The sequence below is a fragment of the Corvus brachyrhynchos genome, unplaced genomic scaffold (assembly GCF_000691975.1).
Source record: "Corvus brachyrhynchos isolate BGI_N302 unplaced genomic scaffold, ASM69197v1 scaffold466, whole genome shotgun sequence".
Classification (NCBI taxonomy): Eukaryota; Metazoa; Chordata; class Aves; order Passeriformes; family Corvidae; genus Corvus; species Corvus brachyrhynchos.
This window is the reverse complement of record NW_008238635.1, coordinates 601,391-626,773: the sequence shown is the minus strand read 5'-3', so window position 1 is coordinate 626,773 and position 25,383 is coordinate 601,391. Positions and strand designations below refer to the sequence as shown.

The window sequence follows — 25,383 nt, the reverse complement described above, 5'->3', positions numbered from 1 at the left end:
CAGGAATGGCTTCCAGAAGCACGCTCAGGAACACGTCTGTGCACAGAACACACTGCTGAAGGGCTCAACACACCCACAAACACATCCAGCTTCCAGAAGAGAAACATCAAGCAGAAAGACCAAAATACCAGGGGAATTTGTGCAAGCATATACATAAACTGAAATAATCAAGATGAAAATTATGGGTTTGATGGGAAGAATAAATAATTACAAAACAAAAAAAAAAGAGTTCATGTTGTTGGTATATTAGGATGGTAGCATACAAATAATGCAGAGAAAAGAAGTCAGTTCTGCTTCCTCATACAGGAGAAGCAAGTGAACAGTCATTAACACCCAAATAACTCTGAAGCTTAACATTATTAAGTTATTATTCTTAGGTTATTATTGACACACATAAGGTAACACCACAACCATGATTTCAGTAGTATATACTACTAAAATATACGTTTTACTACTCTCTCTGCTTAATTCACATTACTGACACACGAAATGAAACAGAGAAGTTCTGTTCACAGACATAAATACCAGATAATAATTCATTTAAAAAAAAAAAAATCAGCTTTTTTTCTGCAGTATCCCACATTAACTCTTCCCAAAGATGGGCCTAGCTTTGGTATGGCACAGGCTCTCCCCTGTTCATTTCTTACATGAGTCTTTTACTGCCAAATGATGTGATCACCAGCAGTTTAGACAGTCAGACTACAGAAGCAGTTTTGTCATTTCAGGAGGAAAATTATTTACTTTAGAAAAAAACTCTGCTTGCATAAATGCTCCAGCTCAGCAGAGGATTTAAATTTTTCATAAGTAACACTGAAATATTTCCTATTATTATATTAAATACAATATATATTATATTAAATACTGTATGAAATATCATCTTCCAAAATACACATCACTGCAATATTTCTGTAGTGAAAAGGCCAAGTGTAACAAGGTATTTTTAAGGCACAAGGCCCCAGCATCAAAATAAACCGTGCATTTTAGAAGTTTTCCACTCCCTCCTCCGCCATGAAACAAACATCTTTCCCACTTTTGGAAAGCAGGAGCAAATAAGGGAGGTGGCTTTGATGCACCATACAGCTGACACATGTCCTGTGAATGGTTTCTAAGGAAAATATAACACAGCTACAACATCAAAATGAAAAGTTTACACTATCAAAGCATTCTTCCTTCTTGGTAAAGAAAAAAGAAGCCACCAGGACTGCTCTCACTCTGGGCATGCTTCTAAACTTCACAAACATAATTCATTACGTCAAATTAAGAGGACAAGTAGCAAAACAATATGAGAACATTACGAAAGGAAACTGTGAGTAACAACCCCAGAATTTCTGTGTGATAACTCATAACCCAGATAACAAATCCAGCACGTGCTCTGAGCAGCACATGAAACCCTCCCCATCCGCTTCTGCCATTCACAGCATATCTGAGACTGCTGCTCTTCTCAGAGCTGGAACAGCCCTGCAGCAGCAGAGCTCCAGAACCCCAAATGCTGACATCACCTCTGACACTGCACACAGCTCGTGCTACACAACACAGAGGTCCTCCCTCTTGCCATCATAGATCTAAGAAGATCAAACAGCTCTGCAGACTTCTTAGAATGCTCACTGACTGCACTGATGACATTAGGACACAGAATGGGAACTGATTCCCAAAAGGATTCTCCTCTCAGCTCACCCATACAGCAAGGAGAGTGATTCCTTGCTAGGTCAAAATGTTTTTAACATTCTTTTTAAAAATAAACAACAGAAAGAAGAAACCCTCAACTTTGTGCCATTTTGTTTGGGTTTGTTTGGGATTAAGGCATCCGTAAAACTAACTTCTGAAAAAACAAAGCGATGGATGTGAGTTTACAAAAAAACCCACAAGCAAACACCTGAACAAGTTGATGTTCTTATTATCATCACAGCAAGAGAATAGAAAGCTAAATGTCAAGCACTACTATGGATATAGGTCAGCAATTTCTATTACTAATGCCATGCAGCAGGCACCCATGGCAGGAGGTAAAGTCACATAATCACAACTTCAGTTGCTTAAAAAAAGGCAAACTGTTTCACTCTTCTGCTGCCCTGCCACTGACTAAAACTGCTGCCCAGCAGAATTCATCTTAACCAAAGGGAAGTGAACAAAAGAAGGCAAGAACAAATAATAAATCCCTCACCATTGTGATGAGTAATCTGTATTTATCCAGCATTGCCTGGTTGTCATGGCATCCTGCCAGCAGCTGCCAGATCTCTGCCCTCAGTGCTTCTGGAACACCACTCCTCACCAGAGTGGACAATCCATTTGGTCTCACAACAAGGTTATTGTGCCTGAAACAAAGATGATCATTTGCCTGTTATACTTCAACTACAAGAGTCAAAATAAAAGATTAAAAACACCAAAAATCTTTGAAGTTATTCATTAAAGCAGAGTCAGCAACTGGCAACACAAACTTTTCTTCCACTGGCTACAGTAGCTAGTATTTGTCAGATGGAAAGCAAAAACTCTGCAAGGATTTACAGTAAGAACCAGTGGCAAAATGTAATGGTATCCAAATTCTCTAGGTGTGGAGACATCAATGAAAATTAACAATAAATGGTTGCAGAAATTGAACTAAGTTGGCTAATGAAGATCAATTTGAATTGAAAGAGAAAAATATGCCATCTGTGCAGACAATTCAATTTAAGTATTTGTTCAACATATATGTTTTTGTTTAGGTTAAGAAAAATAAATTAAAAATAACGTGAGCTGTACCGAAAAATACATTTGGGGAAACAAATAAAAGACAAGAGTACTATTTATGAAGACTGAAATTCTAGTTCCATGCTTCATGCCAACAGTGTGTTCCAAGTCCCACAAGACAGGAACTCTTGCACACACCGTTGCACAATCCCACGATTTCAAACAGATCTGCCTGTTGGTCTGAGCTGGGGCTTTACTGCCTGGCTGTACTCACACACCCCAAGACATGTGGGAACACAAACATCACTGCACGTGCACAACACTACACAGCTTTCAGTCGCAGGTGCTGAAAAGCTCTTTCAGAGGAACAGCATTTGCTGATCTAGAGGAAAGCTCTCGTAGACTCAGGACAATTTCAGAGCAATCAGCAGAAGGCTGCCCAAACTGATTTTTTGCTCTTTTTGCTGTGGGAAGTGCTGTGCTCTCCAAGTGCTTTGACCACAGTTGTGTTTTCCAGCTAGGAGAGTAGTGAGAGTGGCTGCTTGGCTGAATGACAGCAAGCTGTGATTAATTAAATAACCTGCAATTTACCCTGGTTTGGCAGTAAATGTGTAGAGTACTCATTCTATGAAACAGGTCACTAGGACATGAGCAGTTTACCACTGTTGTTTAAATGTAAAAGGTACTCTACCCAATTTCTTTTTCCTATGCTTCGGGGAGTATATCCCCATTTTTCCAAATGACCTGAGAATTGAAGAGTGTGATTATAAAATACCCTTATTCTTTTAAAAACAATAATTGTTTTTATTTTTGAATGCGAAGTAATTTCATCTTTATCCCTCAGATAACCAAATAAAAAACTAGTTCCTTTCCTCTTTTTCAGTCCATTTTGCAGCCAGTCACATTACCCTAGTAATGGGAAAGAGCGAGAAAGAAAACCAATATTCACAGAAACATTAAAAGCACTAAGCACTTGGCTTAAAGGACTTGCACGAGTTCACAGGAGGCCACAGAGATGCTCCAAGGGCTGCAGACTCTGTGCTATGGACATAGGTTGGGACAGCTGGGGGTGTTCTGCCTGGAGAAAAAAAGCCTCCAGGGAGACATTGTTATAGCCTTTCAGTACCTTAAAGGAGCTTATAAAAAGCAGGGAGAGAACCTTTATAGGGGCAGACAGTGACAGGACAAGGGGGAATGGTTTTAAATGGACAGAGGGGCAGGGTTACATGGGTCTTGGGAAGAAATTCTTCCCTGTGAGGGTGAGGAGGCCCTGGCACAGGGTGCCCAGGGAAGCTGTGGCTGCCCCTGGATCCCTGGAAGTGTCCAAGGCCAGGTTGGATGGGGCTTGGAGCAACCTGGGACAGTGGAAGGGGTCTCTGCCTATGGCACGGGGTTGGAATGAGATGAGCTTTAAGATCCTTTCCAACCCAAACTATTCAGTGATTCTATGACCAGATACTCTAAGCAGTTACAGAATTATGACATGCACACTGAGGAATAAATCGATAGTAAATACATCAGGAAGTTGAAGCTCTAGCTGTGGATTAGTTTGGTTATTGCACGGATCTGGTCATACGTGTCATGTCAGATACACAGAAGGGCTGAGGACTGGGCAAGCTGATCAAATGAACAGCTAAAAAGGGACTTTCCCACAGAAATATAACAGGGACATTTTCAGCAACACCAAGGAACCAGTACAAACACACATGCTGTAGCACCCTCCTGAACATAATCCCAACCGAGAATTACACAACCTGACTTTACTGGCTCTGTCCTGTGCTTGTATTTTATGGCAATATAGTAATATAATAATATAATATAATATGGCAATATAATAATATAATAATACTTTAGCAACAGGAGTCCATGCTGGACAGCATTACTAAGTTCCACTGTCAGCCTGCCAAGAACTGAATGGGCAACAGCTTGAGCATCCATAATCCTTGCTCAGAGCAACAGAAAAGAGCATAAAATAATCCTGTCTTATTCTAACCTTACCCTTTATCACATGGGGGGTCACCATTCATGGATGCTGACATCTTTGTTACAAAATGCTGCAATTCTCCTGCACAAAACTCATAAACCCAATTTTAAAATATCAGAGAGCAAGGACACAGAGCAGCAATGCACAGACTATGCTCCAACTTGACAAACACATATTTCTGATCAAAGACTGCTATTGATCATTGCTACTGGGGTTTTTCTAAGAAATAGTTGACCAGTCAGCTAAACCACCTTAGCTGGCAAGAGCAACTTTAATGCTGAGGATGCAGTAAATAGCAAAATAAATAGATATACCATTACTTTTCAATTATTCATTCTATCTTTTTGGTAAATTATCTTATTCTTATTTCTGTTTAAATGTGTGAAGGAGCCTTGGAAGAGTGTTTCTGCTGAGTCCAATAGGTTACAGTGACATTTTAATGACACGACAAAAAGCAATTAAAATCCAAGAAATTTTTCATCTAAGAGACAAATCAGCATACCAGTTCCCCAAGTGGATATGTTAATTTTTGTTTATTTACTTTTTTTTACAAGTGCACAGATCTTCTACTAACATATGGCACACTTTTCAACACACTAAAAGGTATTATTTCAATTTATTTTTAGCTTTCAGGTCCTTACCATTTTTCATCTGTTACTCTAAGTTTTGTTCGTAAAATGTAGCATAACACTATTCAAGAATTCAAGTAGTTTCCAGACTTGAATTTCTCTCAAGAGGTAATATTGCTTGAGACACCCCTGAAGAAATGTTTGCTAGTCTTCAAACAGGCTTGGATCTCACCACACTTTTAACTGATTTTAAGCTGTTTTAACTACTGAACAATTCTCTGATTTATGTGTAAGTTATGGTAGGATTCCAAAATAGTTTATTCCAGAAGTCTTAAATGTTTTGTCTCGTCGATCAGTATACTTGAGTAATCAGAAGAAACAGTTGGAGACAATGAGCTGTGGGTGTCTTTTTACTTCAGCATGCTCATCCACAGACTTCAAGTATTTGTCAAGGACACAGGTTAAAAAGGAAAGAATCAACTGACAAATGAATTTTAAAAAAAAAGTTAAATTGAAAAGTAGCTTCTTCCAATCTTGGATCTTGGATTAAGGTCAGAAACTTGGGTGACAGAATAGTTAAAAACACCCTGGAGAGGGTTCCAGAGGGAGGGTTCAGTTAAGCTCAGTAAAACCTTGTGATGCCTCATCCAGAAACCTTTGTGTGAGATTGCTATACAGATGAGGTCACCAGCAAGAGGCTGTTTCTCCAAAGCTACGGAGTAGCCAAGTAAAGGGAGGAATTGCCCAAACAAATCCTTAAAATGTTGTTCATCTCTCTTTTTGGAGTCAGGAAAAGGGAACCACCAATTCCAGATTAAGGCCCTCTGATTATTTTGTCTCTGGCAGCAGGAGCTCCTCCTCACATAGGGAAAACCAAGTAAGTGGTTCTGGCACTTGCTGAGGTCTCTGTGAGGCAGCAAACAGCCAGACTTTCTCCTCTCTTGGCACAGTATGCACTGCTACTGAAGCAAGTAATTAAACAACAGAAATAACACTGTTGAGAACATAGTCTGGGCTTACAAATAGTCTTGGTTTTATTCAGCAACAGAAACAGTTCCAGTGAGGATTCAGAGTCTTTCTAGATTCCTTTTCAAGTGCTTACATATAGCACATTTTAAAAAATAGGGGAAAAAAGTGCTTCTAAACAAATTCAATGTACATCAGCTGGCACGAATGGCTTAGATGGGACGCGTGGGAGTTGCTGTGTCTGCCCTATCCTGGCACTGAGATCCACGAGGATTTAACACCCAGCCCCAAATGACCAGAAAGCTCTGCCTGTGAAGACTCATACCTGCTCTGTGAGCACATACAAATACACTCTCGAACGCTGAACAAAACCAGACTTTTGCACATGCTGTGGCAAAGATTTGTCAGAAAAACCTCCAAGTTATCTATACCAGTCCCCTTTAAATTAAGTTTAAAAACTACAATGTGTCCTGCATTTTAGTTTTTAAACTGTGTAAGCTGAAGTATTTCAAGCCTCCTGCTCAGGAGCATATAGTATCATAAACCAAATAAAAGGTTAATATCTAAAATCTAATGTAAGAAATAAATCATTACCATCTCCCCAGTAACTCTCCCCAGGAATACAAAATCTTCTCAGGACAATCCTTTGACACATCACCAGTGCCACTGGAGAGTTCATTATCACTCTCTGTAAAAATAAAGAAAAAACAAGAAGACAAAAGCATGCACAGGTTTACCCAAGAGCACAGACACTAAAGATGCATACATACAGGTCTCAGACAATTTTTTTCTCATATATCAGTTTTAAAAGCATAAAAAGACACCAAATTTTAATGGAATCATAAAGAATGCTTAGCAGACATTAAAAAACAAGTATATTAATAAAGTTATCATAAAGTTTAAAAGAACAGGACTAGGGAATAATTCACAGCAGTGTTACCAGAGGAAGGACTGGGACCTAGAACAGCATTACGAGAGAAAAGTTTCAAGGCTGTCAGCTCTCCATTTAACGAAATTTCACAGTGTTACCTAGAAGTCACATCCACTCCAGAGTTCACGTGAAGAGAAGTCTCTGTTAAAGCATAGTAGATAATGCTACTTCATTACACCACGTCCCTTTGGCTATCCTGTGGTACCCTGAGCACACGAAGCCTCCTCTGAGCCACAAAGTCTTTTTTTTACTGAAGTAAGTTCGTGGATGAGCAGAAAAAAAACAAGACTGTGACATTAAAGGTCACAGTGCATGGAACAGAGAGGATTGCTTCAAATGAAACCACATAATTACTAAGAATGAAAGACTTAGGGAGGGATATGTGCCATTATATGACTAACAGCCAAACCCAGAAGGGATCATGTGGGCCTGGAATAGCATGCTCAAATAACCATCCAGTCCAAGTGCCCCTTAAGTTTCCAAGTGTCTTGTGGGCCTGTGCAGCTGCCCACAGTAAGCTGGACAGTCTAACTCCATATGGCAAGTCCTTATGCAAATACGGTCTTGCAGTTATTTGGACTTTTTCCAGTTTTATCTGAATAAAATACTGATAAGAATTAAACAAGTGCAAATTCAACACCACCAGATGCTGACAGGCTTCAGCTCTCCGTGTCTTCAGTAGGAAACACAACCCAAAAAGAGACACAGCAACAGCCCTGTTAATCATCACAGAATCCCAGACTGGGATTGGAAGGGTCCTTAAAGCTCATCCAGTTCCAACCCCCCTGCCATGGGCAGGGACACATTCCACTAGCACAGGTTGCTCCAAGCCCTGTCCAGTCTGGCCTTGGACATTTCCAGGAATTGCACAGCCACAGCTTCTCTGGGCAACCAGTTACCCTCAGAGGCTGCTGAAGCCATGGACAATTTGATGTTAGAGGGCTCCAAGGCTGCTCTTTCCTATGACCTGAACTGTCTCCAGTGAAAACGTAACATAGGCTGCTCTTTCCTATGACCTGAACTGTCTCCAGAAGTGAAAACGTAACATTAAAAGAAGAACTGAAGCTACATCTGCCCCCAAATCCCTCCAATACTCTCTTCCACACAGCTCTGTCACATTTTGTTGCTGACCTAATATCCCGAATTCCCTCAGGCACATTAAACACTTCAACTCCAGTTTTATGTCGACAACAGAGTAGCTCAGGTAGAAGAGGATCTTCAGTACTTGTGCAATTACCCTGTTAACTCTTCATCCTTATCATTCTCACTTCAATTACAGCTTTCTAATTTATGTTCTTAGCAGCTGTCAAATACAAGTCATTAATAAAATACCACCAGTGCTTGAATTTGACAGTGAGCTGTGAGGACAAAGACAGCATATACTGTATTTCAAGGACAATGAACAGCAAAAACACTGCCCTGAGAGAAGCACAGCAGAAATCTCTGTGTTTCAAAATGAACACTTCACTGGTGAAAGCCTTTAGCTTGGAACCTGTTTGCACAGTTTTACAGTCCCCAAGCACAAGCCCAACCTCCATTTAAATACTTCCCCAATAGATTTAAAAATAATCCAAACAAAAAAACCACCCACCTGCATCACAAATCCACAAAACCCTGGATTTTAAGGTTTCCCAATCTTTTGCATGCATTCACTAGAGCTAAAGATGGAAGTAAGAAAATCTAAAACCCCCAAGTTTGTAATTTTAACTAAAATTTGGTATCACAGTAACAGGTTTCCCAGTAATCAGTTGTGTTCTGAGGGAAAAAATGTATTTGAAGATTCAGCTTCCCTTTTAAAATTACCAAAAAGAATGTAAAGGCCAATTTCCTCACCACACACGGCAATAACTAACAAAAAACCAACAAAAAAAGAGTAACTAAATGCATTACATTTTTAAAATTCTCTCCTCTCCTGATTTGCACAACTGTGTCAGAGGGATCAACAATAAATGCAGTCCCTTCTACTTGCCATGGAAAGAAGAAAAAAATTTGAGGAAACCTCTGAGATGAGCGCATTTGCCATTCAGAGACACAAGATACATGTTAATGATACTGGTACAGATTAAGAATCTCAAGAAACCTAGCTCACATCAGGAATTCATCACAAACTACAATTTCAGAAAGGTTTAATGCATTCCAAGTAAAGGAAGAAAATTTGGCACAAAATGCTGAAGGGATCAGAATTTCTTTGGAGAGACTGAAGAACTACAGCACATCTCTCCAAGAGTTAATGTTGCAAATACACACAAACAAACCCTGCAGCCTGGAATGAAATCTGGTAAAGATGACTAAAATCCCCCAGCAGACCAAAACGTTTCAAAATGAAGCTACACTGAACCCTTTGAGCACAAAGCACACTAGCTCTTATCAGATCCAAACCTGAGCTTGCCAAGGAATACTGCCACCAGCCTGAAGAAACAAACCCCTTGATTTCTCACAGTGCTGGTATTCCATGCAAAATTCTTCGAAGTTCTAAAGGAGACCAGTGTTACACAGCACATACACTCCAGTGCTTCAGGCAGAAAATTCTTTCATCTGGAAGGTTTGGCAGTGTTTGAAATGTATTATTCAGCTGTATGTCAGAAAATCTCAGGCCTTAATTAGAAATGCCATATGCTCCCTTTCAAAAGATGCTAACGACAAACTTCAAAATAGAACAGGGCAAAGGGAAGAGAATAAACAGCCTTAAAAATCTCTCCTTTGTTTCCATTCTAAAGAGTATTTACATATTCTAACCTGTTAAAGCATTAAGGTATAAACTACAAAAACAAAGATGCCATGGGAGGGATATTTAACTGCATATGTTCTTCTCTGAGTATTTTTATACATTTTTTCCACACTCCATAGCATCTGTAAGCCAGCAGAATTAGCCAAAGCATGATTTAATCCACCCTTATTCTGCTGGGAAAGCCACAAATCCCTTCTTCTAAACGTTGTCCCTTCCTCCTGTATTTGCCCTGACCTCTCAGAGCCATCAACTGGGCAGTAAAACTTGAACTTGGTCAGAGCAAGTGGACGATGGAAGCCATCTCAAGGGAGCAAACCTTGGGGTTGTGAATGTGTGCATACACACAGGCTTTAAGACTACCCCAGGGAACAGTTAAGTCTCAAAGGTTTTCTGTTTTGTTCTGAATTGCAACATGATTCACAAAACTCACAAGAAGGTCATGCCTCATGAATCAATTCCCTGAATTTAGAGCCTTTTTAAAGCAAGCCTGAAGGATCACACTCCCACAGCAAGCATTGCTCTGTATGGTATCAGCATGGAATAATACTTTGGGATGGAAGAGACCTCTGGAGATCAGCTAGTCTGATCCACTCCAAGCTCTGGTTCGATCAGGTCACTGTGGGACGTGAGCAAGAGGTGTGCTGGGTTTGGCTGGGAACAGCAAAAGGGCTGGGGGTGCACAGCAAGCTGGGAGGGGACACAGCCAGGACAGCTGACCCCAACTGACCCAAGGGCTGTTCCAGACCATAGGGCATCATGCTCAGCATGCAGAGCAGGAACAAAAAGGAAGAGGGGAACTTCAGAGAAGCCATTCATCTTCCCAAGCTGCTGCTACACACAAGGGAGCCCTGTTTCCCAGGGGATGGCTGAGCACCTGCCTGCCCATGGGAAGTGGTGAATGGATCCCCTGCTTTGCTTTGCTTGAGCACACAGCTTTTGCTTTCCTTACTGAACTGTCCCCATCTCAACCCATGAGTTTCCTCACTTTTACCTTTCTGACTCTCTGCTCCATCTCACCAGGGAAGAGTGCACGAGCAGCTGTGTGGGGCTGAGTTGACATCTGGGGTTAAACCACAATACGAAGTTAGTCTTGAACGCCTTCAAGAAAAGAGATTGCAAAATCTCTCTGAACAACCTGTTCCACTACTTGACCACACTGATGGTTTAAAAACAAACAAGCCAACCACTTGTCCGAGACTGGAATGCTCTCATTTATGGCTTAAACATCTTCATGAAGGACTTTTGCCTATTACAGCAAAACTGGATAAAAACAGAAGCTGAAGACCACCACACCCTGAATGGGGCCCTGCACTGCATATTGATGGAGATAAAATAAAGTGACTCAGGTCTGGGCTGGGGAAAGAAGAATCCATTCACAGAGGGATCAAGCTTAGCACCTTCGGGGCAGAGACCACAGCCCTGGGGCTATCAGCTGCCAGGCTGGCACAGACCCTCACACCAAAGGGTGGGGGGAGGAGAGGCTTTGGGTGTGTGGTGAAAAACCCTCTGGTCCAAGGCAGTGAATGCCCATCTGCTGTGCAGAGGAGCCCCGCTGTGGGGCCCTTCACCCCGGGAAAAGCCGCATCCACATGAGGGACAGCAGAGGGGGTGTCACGGCCCATCAAAGGTTAAAGGGGTCCCCAGACCCTACACCAGAGCACTGCACAAGATGCAAGAGATCCACAGTCTTGCAAGGGACAGTGTCAAACTTGCCCTCCCCAAGGGAGGCATGGGGGCATTCCCACCTGGCCCAAAGGTAAATGAATCCATGGGATTCTGTACTTCTCGGCACAGGGCAACGGGGACCCTCACCACCAGCAGACCAGATGGAGGGGATTAACGAGACGTTGTTGGGACCCTTGGAAGGGTGATATGCTTCCACCTAACCCCTGTCACTCTATCTCTGTCCCCCCACCCGACACACACACCTCTTTTTCTATTTTCTTCCTCTTTGCCTCCTTTACTATTAAATAAAATATATCAAGTTTTTTGGCACCAACATCTAACCTCGTTTGGTTTTAACCAAGTTTTGGGGTGTATTTCGAACCTTTCTGGGTTCGATCCGTTTTATTCACAGAGACTCACGTTTTCCTTGCTCTTCTGTGTTAATTTGGGTCATAACACCAAACCACCAAACACATCCTTTTAGCTAATCAGAATTTCCCAGCTTCCAACTTGTGCCTGTTGTCTCTCAGCCCGTTATCAGGCATATCTGAGAAGTGTCTGGCTCCATCTTCACTAACTCCTCTGACGTAGTAGATGTAGGCAGCAGCATGTTTTCCTCTCCAGCCTGAACCAAACTCAGTTCCCTCAGCCTCTCACTGTCCACCATGTGCTCCTGCCATCCGGCCAGCCTGGCCACTGGCCACGGTCCAGAGTGTCCGTGTGAGTCCCGTAGCGGGGAGCCCAGAGCTGGCTGCACTGCAGGCACGGGCTCACAGGTGCTGAGCAGAGGGCACTGATCCTCTCCTGGGCCTGCTGCCTGGACTCCTGCAAACAGCCCCCGCTGTGCTCCGCTGCCTTTGCTGTGGCCATGTACTGGTGACTTGTTCTCAAACTTTTGTCTGCTGGCATCTCCAAGTACTTTTCTGACAAAGTCACTTTTTATCTAGTTGGTGTTGAGCCCGTCTTGTCACAGGAGGTTGTTCTGTCACTGATACAGGACCCAGCACTTGCCTTCACTGAACTTCCCAAGGCCTTGCCTTTCTCCAGCCTGTCCAGGTCCCTCTGAGTAGGAGCCCTGCCCTCCAGAGCACTGACCACTCCCCTCAATTTGCTGTCATCCACAGATCTGCTGGAGGTGCACTTGGTCTTGTCACACAGGTAATTAATAAAGACATTTAACAGCACTGGTCCCCACACCGACCTCGGAAAGATACCACTAGTCGCTGGCTGCCAGCCAGACTTCACACCATTGATTGATTCTTTCATCCCAGCAGTTCAACCAACCTTCCAACCACATCATTTTCCCCTTGTCCAGTCCTTATCTCATTGATTTCATGATAAGGACATTAAGGGATACAGTGTGGAGTCCCTGCTAAAACCAAGGTGTACAGCATCCACTGCCTGTCCTTTGCCCACAGCATGGTCACCGTGTCACAGGAAAGTGATGAGGTTGGTCACAAGGATTCGTCCCTCATAAATCCGTGCTGGGGGTTCCCACTGACCCCAGTGGACATTCACATCTTTAGAAACAACTTCCAGGAGTATTTGCTCCATAACCAGTCCCACAGATTGAGGCAGATTGATCAACCTAGAACTTCCTTTTGGCACTTTCCTCTTTTGGATATTTGCCACTTGCATGAGACGAATATACAAGCCTGCACAGGTATCCCTTGGGACGGGAGAGGATCCCTGGATGCCAGATTTTGCATGGAATCTGTTTTGTTAGTGCACCTACAGACAAACAAACATGTAAAAAGTCATCTCTCTCAAAACCTGCAAGGACATTCAAGAACAAGCTAGAAAAGAGTGAATCTAATAGAAAAGAAGATTGGCAGTCTACGGATATACGTAATTTTGTCAGTTCATTCCAAGGATTTCACTGCTCTTTTGACTATATTTCTCAGCTCAAGCCTAATTTTTTCTAATCTGCAATTTATGCCAATTGCTTTTCTTCTCCTAAACAATTTTAGTACGCCACTTTCAAAAAAAAAAAAAACAAAACTTAGCCTTTATTGTTTCTTCTCTAGAATACTCTGCTTATTTCCTCAAAGGACAAATTCTCCACACTTGCTCTCATTTCCCATTTTCTCCTCCAGTCTGTGTTTTTTCTTGAGAGATGTTCAAGCAAAATACTGAGGCATCCAGTGTCCAAACCAGAAGAATTACACACACAGTAATCAGCACAAGCAAATACACCACAGGAAAAGAAACATACACAGAGAAACACAAAATCTTGGCCTCTTCTTTCCCATCTCTTAATTTGATAGTGCAGGGTATCAAATAGAGGTCATCCTCAGATGGTAAAACCAGTACCTAGAGCAGCACTGACACACTGGGCAAAGACTGGAACTAAATACTATGAGAAACCAACTCAGAGCCCAGTCAGACAGCACAGAGGTTCCTCTCTCTCAGCAGGGATGAACAGACTCAACTTTGTTTATTGGCACAGCCATTTTTGGCTTGAGGAAATAAATTCCGGCGGAAGACTTTTATTCATGCCAACAAAAACTGAGGTATTTAAGGTGCTTGAATGTTTTTCATCTTCCCAGTTTTACAGTGAAAGGGGTTTTTTTTGTTTGGGATGGTTGGTTTTTTTTCATTGGGTTGGTTTTTTTGCATCAACACTTCAAAATCTGGCTTTAAACAATACTCCCCTCATCCATATTTTACACCAATGATACAGCTATGGAGCAGCTTTTCCAACTGATTCAGTTCTTCTTCAGGAAATTCTACTAGTTCACCTGAAACATGACAATACCTCAGAAGTCAAACTCCTTTTTCAGTTAACAAAAAGGGAAATAAGGTGGAAAACTACAGAGTTGTTTCAGAGACGTTGAGCATAGAAGTAAATAAGTACCTCCAAAATTAGTCGAAAAGCATGAATAAAGCAGATAAAAAAATGAACAGGTGGGATTCGAGCACTGATGTGAAGGAGAAAAAAGGGTATTTAATGAGTTTTAATTGAGAAGCTGTTACACATGAAATAAAAAGAGTAGGTGGAACTGAAAAATAATACAGTAGGAGAAGTCTGAAGGAGAAGGAAATCTTCAGGTCTTTAAGATAAGTGGGAATAGAATTGGAATACTTCGAATATGAACAGTTTGATTTTTATGTAAGAGAAGAACAAAAATGAAGGAGGAGCTGAAGTTGGCAGCATATTATCAGGGCACGAGATAGAGTGTTACTGACATGGAACCTTTCCATACATACAAGATAAAAGAGTATCGTGAGAAAGGCCACAAAAAAGAGCAAGTTTTCATTTAGAAGGTAACAGGAAATTATAGAGCATGAACTACAGTTCTGCCAGGGAGGATGAGAGTGAAGCAAAGTTTAAGTCATGAAAGTCATTCCAGTATTAAAAAAGGCAAATTTTCAGAGACGTCCAACTTTTTAGTGCACTACAAAATATTTTGATGAACACAAAAGGATTTCCAAATGTCTTCCAAATAACCGATTAATGAAATGACAATTGTCAGTGTATTTTCTTATTTAGAGGGAAGAGGAATAATCAGGAGCAAAAAAATAGAGATTAATGAATCTGAACAAAGACAACCTGCATTGAATTCTGCTCAAAAGAACCTTCTGCTTATGTTAGTCACATAATTAACCTGCAATATTAATTTGGCAGCTACACAAGTACAAGTAAAGAGAGCAAAAACAAAAAATAAAGTAACAATTTTTCACTAAAAGCAAACCAGTAATAAAAAACCCCACTATTTTGATTGTCATTCCTTTTTATGAATTATAAGATACACATTTTTCACTTAGAATCGTTCAAGCAACACCTAATGCCGACAAATCACAACATTTTGATTACCTTGCCAACAGGCTGCAAATTTAATTGCTTCTTTAGGTAATGCAAAATGTGGGTCCCAAACCCTGTATGTGATAAACACTGAGAGAGGGGGGAAGAGCACACAGCTGTATGTCCTCTGCCTTTCCCTCACTGCAGACCACCATGGTTTGAACATGTTAAAGACTGTGCAAAAATCTCCCAAAGGACCCACACTTGTACTTGAGAGCAGTCCTGCTGGTTGTGTGCAATGGCAGCCAAAATGACCTTTTTCTTTTTAATACAACAAATCCTGCATTTTAAACCCTATCTTATATCCTTATCTGATATGCCCTACCTTTAAAACACTAGCTTTGTTCTACGTCATATCCTTCCAACACATGCCCTGCACCACTGTCACATGAAATGAGAATTATTTTAATATGTCCCAGAAATAAACCTTAACTGGGCATCCAAGAGAAGATCCTCCCCTCGTGCAGTGCACATAAAATTGAGCCACCATGACATCTCTAAACTTGATGCAGAAATGCATAAAGCTGAATAAAAGAGAGCGGGGAAGAATTATCGCTTCAGTTTGGTGGTTTTGCTCCCACACAGATGACAAAGGCAACTAAATGCTGCACAGTGGAGGTAGTCCTGTAAACACAAACATGCTCCACATGTACCGTGCTGTCTGATAGCTGACATCTCAGAGAACAGGCAAGGAAATAAAATTTGAGATGTTGTCACAACTCTAAGGCAATGCATTAGTAATTTATGAATTTGTAGATTAGAATCTACTCCCATCTTTGAGGCAATCAATAAGAAAAAACAAATATCAGTGTTAGAAACACTTAGAAGTGGTGGATTGCCTGGCATTTACTTTAAGTGCCAAGGCAGCATGCAAGGCACTTAGATTAGAAAGCCTTTACACTCACAGAATACCAGAAGTCTAATGACCAAAACTAAAAAAAGGAAGAATCTCACTCTGAGGTTAGGGGAACTGCTGGTTGAGAACAATCTTTTTAATAAGTTTTATACAAAAGCAGGTGATTTTTTTTAATTATGTGAAACGTGCGAATGTGTGAAATTATAGAAGCAGTGGCAGCTTGAGGCCACCCAAAATTGGTGACTGAAAACCTGAGAAGATCCTTTAGCAGTAGCAAGTTTGAATTCCTAATAAGCCAGGAGGATTGCAAATCCTTTTTCAAACTGCTTTCATACTGATTACAGATAGACAAGGAAAGACAACCACTAATGAACAAGGCATCCAAATCATTCAAAATAATCTGTGATTGCTTCCAGACAAGATGAAAACACAAATTTATGCTCATTTTGTGCCTATTTTGTACCACAATCTGAAGAGATTTTATGAAATTTATAAAAAAACCCTCAATAAGCCTGCCTGAAATCCAAGAAACAGAATTCACCTACTGAAACAGAACTGAGCCAGTACCCACAGAATTGAAAACTACCTTTCTTTGAAAAGATCTCTTTCTGTCATTCTGCAAAAATAAACCAAAGGCATCAACAGATTTCTCTGGAACACTCATGAACCACAGGCCAGAATTAGGGAATTATGTTTTGCCTTGAACCTCACAAAGTAAGTGTGAGGAACAAATTTTATCAAACAAAAAACCCCTACCCACAGAGTGTTCCCACACCCACTGTGCAGGAGTGTGGAGTGGACACTGGGGAAGAAGAGAGGGATTAAAGAGCTCAGGATAAGTCACACTCTTTGGGAGTATTCCACTTCCCAGAACAGAAACAACCTCAAAAATCCCCCATTTTCCATTTCATTTACAACCTTGCAATTTCATTAAATACTTCTGCAATGCACAGAAGTGCTTCAAATTTGAAACATTTCAAATACTCACCTTGTAACACAAAGGCCATACTTGCATGAACAAATCTAAATACAACTTCAACTATTAACTGCCACCGTATTCAAAATACCAAGTCCTCTGCACCCAGTATTTTTTTACATTTTAAGGAAAGTATCACATGATCACATTCCTCCTGGCAGCACAGTAATAGCTGCAGAAATCACCTGAGTGCATTTATTTTATGATTTTTAATAACACAGTGAACTTGTAAGGTGTGAAAATAATCCATTTTGGACTATTTTATGGACAGTAGAGTCCATAAAATGACATCAGGCTTGCCAGGAGTATTTTCTTTTCATTTGGATGCTATTCTTAGTAGAGTCTGTATTTTAAAACTCATTTCTTGTGGAACTGCAGCAAAGGGTTCTTTTCTGGAGATAGCAACTGGCCAAATGGCCTCATGATTTTCAGATTTGTGACATTTTAGTTCATTTTTATGGAGATGGCAAAAAGTCTTCAAGACTGACTCAACTGATCTTCTTTAGGACCCACCAACTTTACTCTGTTAGATTAATATAACAAACAGTTCCTGCGAAGTACATAAAGCTATTTTTAATTTGGATTAAAATGTGGAGTTGACTATTTCAACACTACTCATGTCATTCTTCTCACACAATCACCCTCATTTGTTCGCATCATAACCCCTATTTTATCACTAAATACTCTCTCAGGAGTTCTATTCATTCCTAAATCATCACCTCCTCTACTCCTTTGCTTTCCTGAATACTGAGAACAGCCTCTACCCACCCACAACACTTGACCCAGCATTTTGATTTAGCCTGGCTGATCATCTCCAATCATTTAGTGTTGCCCACCTCTTACCCACTGCACACACCTTCTTTTTGTGCGACCAACACAACACATCCCGAGTTCTTCTGAAACTTTCATGGTCCCTTGTTCTGTCTCTTTTCAATGTCACATCCTACCATCTCCACACTGAACTTCCATACCTCTGAAGTTAATTTTTCTGTTGTCTATCTCTTGCTTTTTGCTCTTAGTGTTCAGACAGAGGGAGTAGGAAACAGAGTTTCCCTTTCTGAAGTTTTTTATTTCTTCTCTTGGCAAACAAAACACAAACAGAAAAGTTCTGCGTTCCTGGAAGTCATCTGAGAGTGTTCCAGAGGCACCCTACAGCTCATGTTCAGAAGCTTCTTTTTGGTAGGCAAGTCATCTTTTACCTGAATTACCTTTTATCTGTTTCACGGTATCTGCCAAACAATCTGTGCTTACTCTGCAGCCAACTCATAGATGGGAATGAGAGCTTGTAACCAGACACCCAGGACCACAGAAAGCTTCAGCAAAAGTATCTTCAACCCAGTAACAATCAGCTTAAAGAATATTTTCTGGTTTTGAACAGCATTGCTCCTGCTCACAGTGATCCTTAACCTTCCAACTTTATCCTGACTCCAGAACAAACGCAAATGGAGCTTTCTAGTGTTCTCCTGAAATGTTACACAGAGTTAAAAAAAAATCATTCAAATATTAGAGCCAAAGGAAGGTCATCATTTCACAGACGGTCTGAGCAAGCATGGCTGCTAAAGCAGCCAACGTATTCATCCCCTTCTCCCTTTGTTTTTTTTTCCTAGGCCTACATCCTCCTTTAAATGCTTCTGCTGGAAAGCCATCTTCCCCAATCCTTAAGCTCACAAGGGCAGCCACTTCATCCTACCACAGAACAATACTACAATAAAATGCTCTCTGAGCTTTGCTTTTCTCAATACTGCAGTATCCACACCATCGATTCTGGGCATGCTCTCACCTTTCTTAATGCTCTAAAAAGGAGAAAGAGGAGTTCAACCATCTGTGCTCTGCACCTTGTGACAAGGTTCTACTCAAAATTAAGTATTAACAGTGAACTTTTCTGCATATAAGTTGATACTTAAATCCACTTTACTTGAAACCTTTCCAGAAAGTGTAAGACTTACCTCATTACACATTTTAATCTTTTTAAAATTTAGAATTTAGAATTTAATAGAAAGCTTCTTATTAAGGAGTGCACTTTACATTCTAGGTTTTGACAAGAGATTATTAATATAAATATACTTTTAAAAATATTATCTCCAAAGCAAAGGACCATAAGTGATTGGGTTGCCAGAAATATCTATCACAATATTAGTAATTAGAAAACAAAAGTGAGGTTGACCTGAAAGATCTCTAAGTAACAACTGCACAATCTTAGCAAAGGTCTTAATTGTTTTATATAGCTGTTCACATGAAAAATCACGCTAAAATGAGAAAAAATATTAAAAGCTGAGAATGTTATTTAGAGAGTATAAGATGTCCATTTCCTACATGCAGCTGTGGAAAGATACTAGGCCTACCTTTAGGCTAGTGTTTATTTAAAATCATTATTGGCAGGTATCGTATGTTTGGCCTTTCATTAAAACAAAAAGAAAAGAATATTGAAAAAATGCCTTCTTTTTTATGACCATCTTTATTCATATACTCATGGCACAAGACATCCCAGTGAGCTGTGTGCATGCAGAGTACACAGGAATCAGATACAGTGCATTCTCATACAAGAAAAATGCAATGTATAGTGCTTTTGAAATCAATTAAGGAATATTCTGTGGGCATACAAGGAAAAAGCAAAAAAAGAAAAAAAAAGGAGAAAAGTAAAAAGTAAAAAGAACCTATATAGCCAGGTAGCTATCATACTTTACATTAAAAAAAGAAAAAGCCTTCTTCCAAGGCTAAGACAAGACATTGTAAACTCAAGGGGGTTTTTTCCATCATCATAATTAGTACCCTGAAAAGAAAAAGAAAAAAAAAGAATGAAGAGATTTATTTAGAAAAACTGCAAATGACTCATTGAACCTGCATATCCTCCAGGATAAAGAACTTCTTGGCACAGAACTCTAAATGTGGTTTCCATGAGAACAGAGGCGCATCATATTTTTAATGTCTTCTCTTAGGAAGTCATCTACATTTAAAATATGGAAACTAGCATTAAGGAGCTAAACCAAAGTTAAACCTAGGTTCATACTCCAGTGGAATACTTTTTCTCTGTAATAAAATAAAGCCATCCTGTAACAGTACCAAGAGGACAGTATCCATGTTATTCCCAACTGTGCTGCATTCACCACATTCTGCAGCAGTTTTATTCTTCCCAATAAAAGCAATGTTGAAAAAAAAATATTCAATTATTTAAACCCTACCCTATCAAACAAATCAATTTGGCTCTACAACTCATATATCCAGCAAGGAAAAGAACACCAGCAGCTGAATTACACTACACTGATCTACAAATTCCAAAGGCCAAACCTGAACTAATTCTTGCTATGAACAGCAAAGCAATCCCAAACAGCAATGGAACAGAAGAATTCCTCTGGAGAAAATAGTAGTTTTACTATTCAGAAGTGACACAAAGGGGGCTGACATTGCTAGTCTGTGCCTATTCCCTCCCTTTCAGGAATAAGATCAAAGTTCAAAGAGCACCTGACTGGGGTTTTTTCGGAAAGGTTGGTGTCACCTGGGGTATGTGGGGGGGTTTGGCTTGTAACTGGGACTAACCACACCTGCCAGCTCCAGCCTGTTAATCCCAGGCTTCTGACTCCTACTGCATAAGCTAATATCCAATACTTACCTATAACTAAGAACCAAGGAAGAATTTTTCCACAGGAGTGAGTGAGACTTTTTACGGTATTGACAGAACAGTGCCAGAAATCTGAAGAATAACTTGGTAAAACGATCACAATTCCTGGTAGGTCAGACATCCAGATCAAAAATAGCACACAGAAAGCCTATCCTGAATGCTAACCCTCAAAGTACAAAGAAACAGTAGGCCAAGGGCCTTCAAAAAGACAAAACAAAACATAAAATACCACCCCCTGAGAAAAAAACCCCCAAACCACGAAATACACTGAGGTACTGTAAGCTTTCGAAGAGGCAGGCAAATACTCTGGGTCCATGACCTGTAGCAATCCCCAACTGAACCAAGAGACATTTTAATAAGCCCTAGATATAAGTGAGGGAAAACAAATCACATGCTAAGCTGTCAGTCAGGGGCTGAGGACAATACCCATGTGAGTCTGCCTGGGATATTTTTTTAGTTTTCTTTACAAAGAGGCATTTAAAACCTGCCATTCCAAAGCCTAATTTCATGCTGTCCTCTTTAACAGCACAGCACATTCAAGGCAAATGACTTCTGATCAGAAGAAAACACCTTTGCAAACCATTTTCTAACTTGCTGGCAGAGCACGGGTGCCTCAGTAATGCATTTTGCAGCACACAGGAAGATGGACACATGGTGTCTGCTGCTGCTGTTGGAAGACATCCAAACAATGGCTTGGTAAAAATACTACTACTGCTGATAGAAAATTACGGGTGATCTTTTTGTCCAGAACAGTTGTATTAAGAATTAAATGAGTAAATTAACAGCAGAAATATAACAGTACTATCCATGGAAACTGTGAGTGCTCGTTTATCCTTACCTTCTTCTGCCTCATCCTCCTGGGATGACATAGGCCCTCCTCCACTTGTTGGGGTGACTAATTCTTCCTCTCTGGCAGATTCTCTCTGCAGACTGACAACTTCATAAATTGCATCTCCAGCACTTGTGCGGTTTTTTCCTTCAGACTAAACCAAAATATGGGTATGTATTAGGTTGCCACTGTTGAAAAATAAGGCTGTGAAAGGCTAAAAAGTAGTTTGGTCAAGAGTGCCTCAAATTTCTTTGCCTTGGCACGAACAGATGGCAGTATCTGACAGTTGTTTCTCCCAGTTTTACAGGTAGAAAATGTAAATAAAACCTCATTATTTCCAAAGCTGCCCCTTAATAATCATTTTCAGTATTGCTCAGAACAACGATAAAAAAAGCTATCCAATTTAAACAGCTGTAATGACATTAAATCAAAGAGAAAGCTAAAGAAAAGAGGAGAGAACAAAGGAAAAATATTGGAGTAACTGAAACAGGAGCTGAATGCCTGAGGGGAAAAAAAAAATCATGGTAAGAGCTTTTTGGAGGTGAAGACAAGACTAAAGAAGAAACAAAACCTCACACTTTTGAAAAGCCGTAAATTGTGAAAAGCCCTTTTTAGTGCTTTGCTCACTAAAGAACCAGGAAAAATTATCTTTCTTCTGCAGAATATAATTTAAAATACGCTCCTTCCAATGGAGAAATGTAATGGAACCCCATGCCAGGGGGGTTGGAACTAGATGATCTTGAAGGTCCCTGTGAATCCAAACCATTCAATGATTCTATGATTTTCTTATGAAAAAGAAGTCAGTTAACTATAGTTTAAGCAGTTGCAAGTTTTAAAATAAAAGGAGGATTAGTTTTTCCTCTGAGTTACAGTTATGAACACAATTATTTTTCAGTGACATGCAGTGATTACTGTATTTTTAGAGAATTGTAAATAACTGCAAACTAATGATGGTATTAAATGAAGCAGCCCAAAGTGTTGTGCTATTTTGTTCTTTGTGCATCTTGCCTAATCAGTTAAAATAAGCTAATTTTTGGAACACACTGAAAACATCAAATTAACCATGAAAAAGAACACAGTTGCAGTTGGAGTAGCCTCAATTTGTTTGAAAAACAAAGTTATGATAAAGTTGAAAGGCTCCACAATAGCTCACTGGAGATGTACATGCACTACTGACCAACACCCGCAATTTCAACCAGCTGGTGAAATTATGCAGATGAGCAGCTTAAACAGGGACTGTATGGACTGACACAATATCAATTATTTTATAGTGAGAAAACTTTCCTCATTTACTTTACATTAATCATTCAGACCTGCTTCCCTTAAAGCAAAGGCTCCAATTATCAGCCAGTTTTGCTGACTGCATTTCTCGTTAAGTCAGTTCAATGAATTTTGGGGTGTAGGCACAAATACCCTGCATTTTGTAAAATTAAGCAGGGTAATATTAGGGCCTTTATCCCTGTTTTATTCTCACATAACACCATTATTGATTAATTACAAAGTACTTGGTTAAATCAATCAAGTATTGCTGCCACTAATGTTATTAACCATAGCTATCTATAGCTTTTATGTTTGAGAGAGTAAGGCATGAGGTACTGTAGGGTTTGCTGTTTGTTACAATAATTACAAGTCTTCAGCTCCATGCACATGTTCTGGTTAACTGCAAGACCCACCTGTATAAAATGTAAAAAGTGTGATTGTTGGTTTTCTCTGAAGCACAAACCCATCATGACAAGGACCACGTTGTAACAATGAAAACGTGCATAAGCAATACAGTAAGATAACCAGAAAGAACAGTCCTAAATTGCACATTAACCTGCATTTCTGTCATTCTTTGTAACTGACTGCACCTCACCCATCTCAGCTCAGCCTGCTAAACCTGTCTGAATCCTTCCTCAGAAGGGTTCTAATTTTTCTAGAATCTGCTTAATGCTCAAGTGCTTTCCCAGGAAGTTCACAAATGGCTGATCCCAACGCCATCTGCAGAGTTATCTCCCAAGGAGTAACAGTGCCCTGAGCTACAGGATCTTCCAAAGGTAACAGCAGGAACAGCTACTTCAACACAAACTGTCCAGCTGAGAACTGGTGAAATAAAGACTTGATACACATCACCCAAAGAGATCCTGGCAACCACAATCAGGACCTCATCTTGCAGAAGGATTACTAGGACTAAAAATATTCCTTTTCTGAAGATCTGCAGAACAGACTCTGAATTTTGCAGCAGGAAGAAATGCATGTGTTTCTTCAGGGAAGAGAGGCATGTGTATGTTTGTCACATTGTAAGGGGTGAGAAAAAGAAAGCATCCATATTACTCAATTAAAAATGGTACAGTTGCAAGTGATTTAAAAGGCAAGCTGAACTGATTAGAGATAAGTATCAAGCTGCTGTGAGCAGAATATTTTCGAATGTATTTTTTTCATGTCAAAATGCAGATATTCTTATTTGCATGTAACAGTAGGCCTTCTCAGATTTTCTCAAATTCTAAGTTGCTATGCTAATCTCCAGAAGAAATACAGAAACAACATTGATTGAGATTTATTTACTCCCTAAGTGTTAAACACAGCAGCAATTTTCCCATGTAATATCAACACAGCTTGGTTTTTTCAGACCTATTGCTGTGCCCCACAGAAAGAGGATGACTCAAATACTCCCATTAGGCTCAGTAAAATTAAATCACTGCTCTTTGGTTCCATTAGTCAGAGATGATGCACCACCATTCCAATGCACACAGTACGACTGGCCTCTGCTTTTCACCTTTTGGGCCAATACTAAGACATAAGTCTTTGGAGAAAGCAGGTCAGCAGTGGCTGCAGGAGAATGCAGCTGCACACCATTGTACAGTGACCCTGGGCAGACAGATCTCTCGTAGGTACCTCAGCCAATGCCAAAATCAGAAGGGACTTGAGCTACAGTCTTAACAGCCTCACTCTCTTAAACCTCTGTGTTAGGTTCCTTTGCCTTTAATAGGCTACCTGCCTTCATACTGTGAATGTCAGTAGCCCTTTGATTTTAAAATGAACAATTATAGAGTCAGTTCCCAATTTTACCAGTCAAATGGACTTGTTTTAGAGCTCATTGTAGACAATTAAAGATAATTCAATAGGCAGGTACAAAATAGGTTTGGCTGGGTTAGAGTTACTTTCCTTCACAGTGGCTGGTGTGAGGCTGTGCTTTGGGTTTCTGCTGGAAACAGTATTGATAACACAGGGGAGTTTTAGCCTCTGCCCAGCAGCTGCTTACACAGAGACAGGGCCTTTGCTGCTCCTCATCCCACCCCACCAGCAAAAGGGCTTGAGGTGCACAGAAAGCTGGGAGGGAAAGAAGGAAGAGGGGATGTTTGGAATGACAGCATCTGTCTTCCCAAGCCAGTGTTACGCTGTTTCCCAGAGCCCATGGGAAGGGGTGGCTGAGTTCCCTGCTTTCCTTTGCTTGAGCACACGGCTTTTGCTTTACCTACTGAACTGTCTTCATCTCAACCCACGAGTTTCCTCACTTCTACTCTGCTGATTCTCTCCTCCATCCCACTGTGGGGGAGTGAGCAAGTGTCTGTGTGGGCCTTACTTGCCAGCTGGAGTTAAACCATGACACAAAGGCAGTGAAACTATATACGTGCTACTTAATGCTTATGCATTAGAGCATCCCTGAAACAAACAGTTAAAAGAAACAAACTGCTGAGGAGCAGGTGCCATCCTTACTTTTATAAAGGCCAAATTAGGACAGATGAGGCCAATGTTCTAAAAAAACCAAAGGCATTACCTGTTTTAGCTTCATATAAAAAGTTTCTGTGAAGGTTTTC

At 40.4% G+C, this 25,383-nt stretch overlaps 2 protein-coding genes across 2 annotated transcripts in view; both read right to left on the bottom strand.

The window, feature by feature from the left end:
- GPR52 (G protein-coupled receptor 52) overlaps positions 1–2,242 on the bottom strand; it is a 29,958-nt gene extending 27,716 nt beyond the window's left edge. Inside the window, exon 1 of the mRNA XM_017737406.1 lies at positions 2,159–2,242. The gene's annotated coding sequence lies outside the window, so the exon portion shown is untranslated. The remainder of the gene's footprint in view (positions 1–2,158) is intronic.
- Positions 1–25,383, bottom strand: part of RABGAP1L (RAB GTPase activating protein 1 like) — a 242,971-nt gene that overhangs the window by 182,758 nt on the left and 34,830 nt on the right. The window contains exons 12-15 of the mRNA XM_008636116.2: positions 25,344–25,383; positions 21,596–21,740; positions 6,775–6,868; positions 2,159–2,309 (exon numbers count right to left, since the gene is read on the bottom strand). The exon at positions 25,344–25,383 is cut by the window's right edge and continues 124 nt beyond it. Of these exons, the coding sequence (XP_008634338.1) occupies positions 2,159–2,309; positions 6,775–6,868; positions 21,596–21,740; positions 25,344–25,383 (430 nt within the window). The remainder of the gene's footprint in view (positions 1–2,158; positions 2,310–6,774; positions 6,869–21,595; positions 21,741–25,343) is intronic.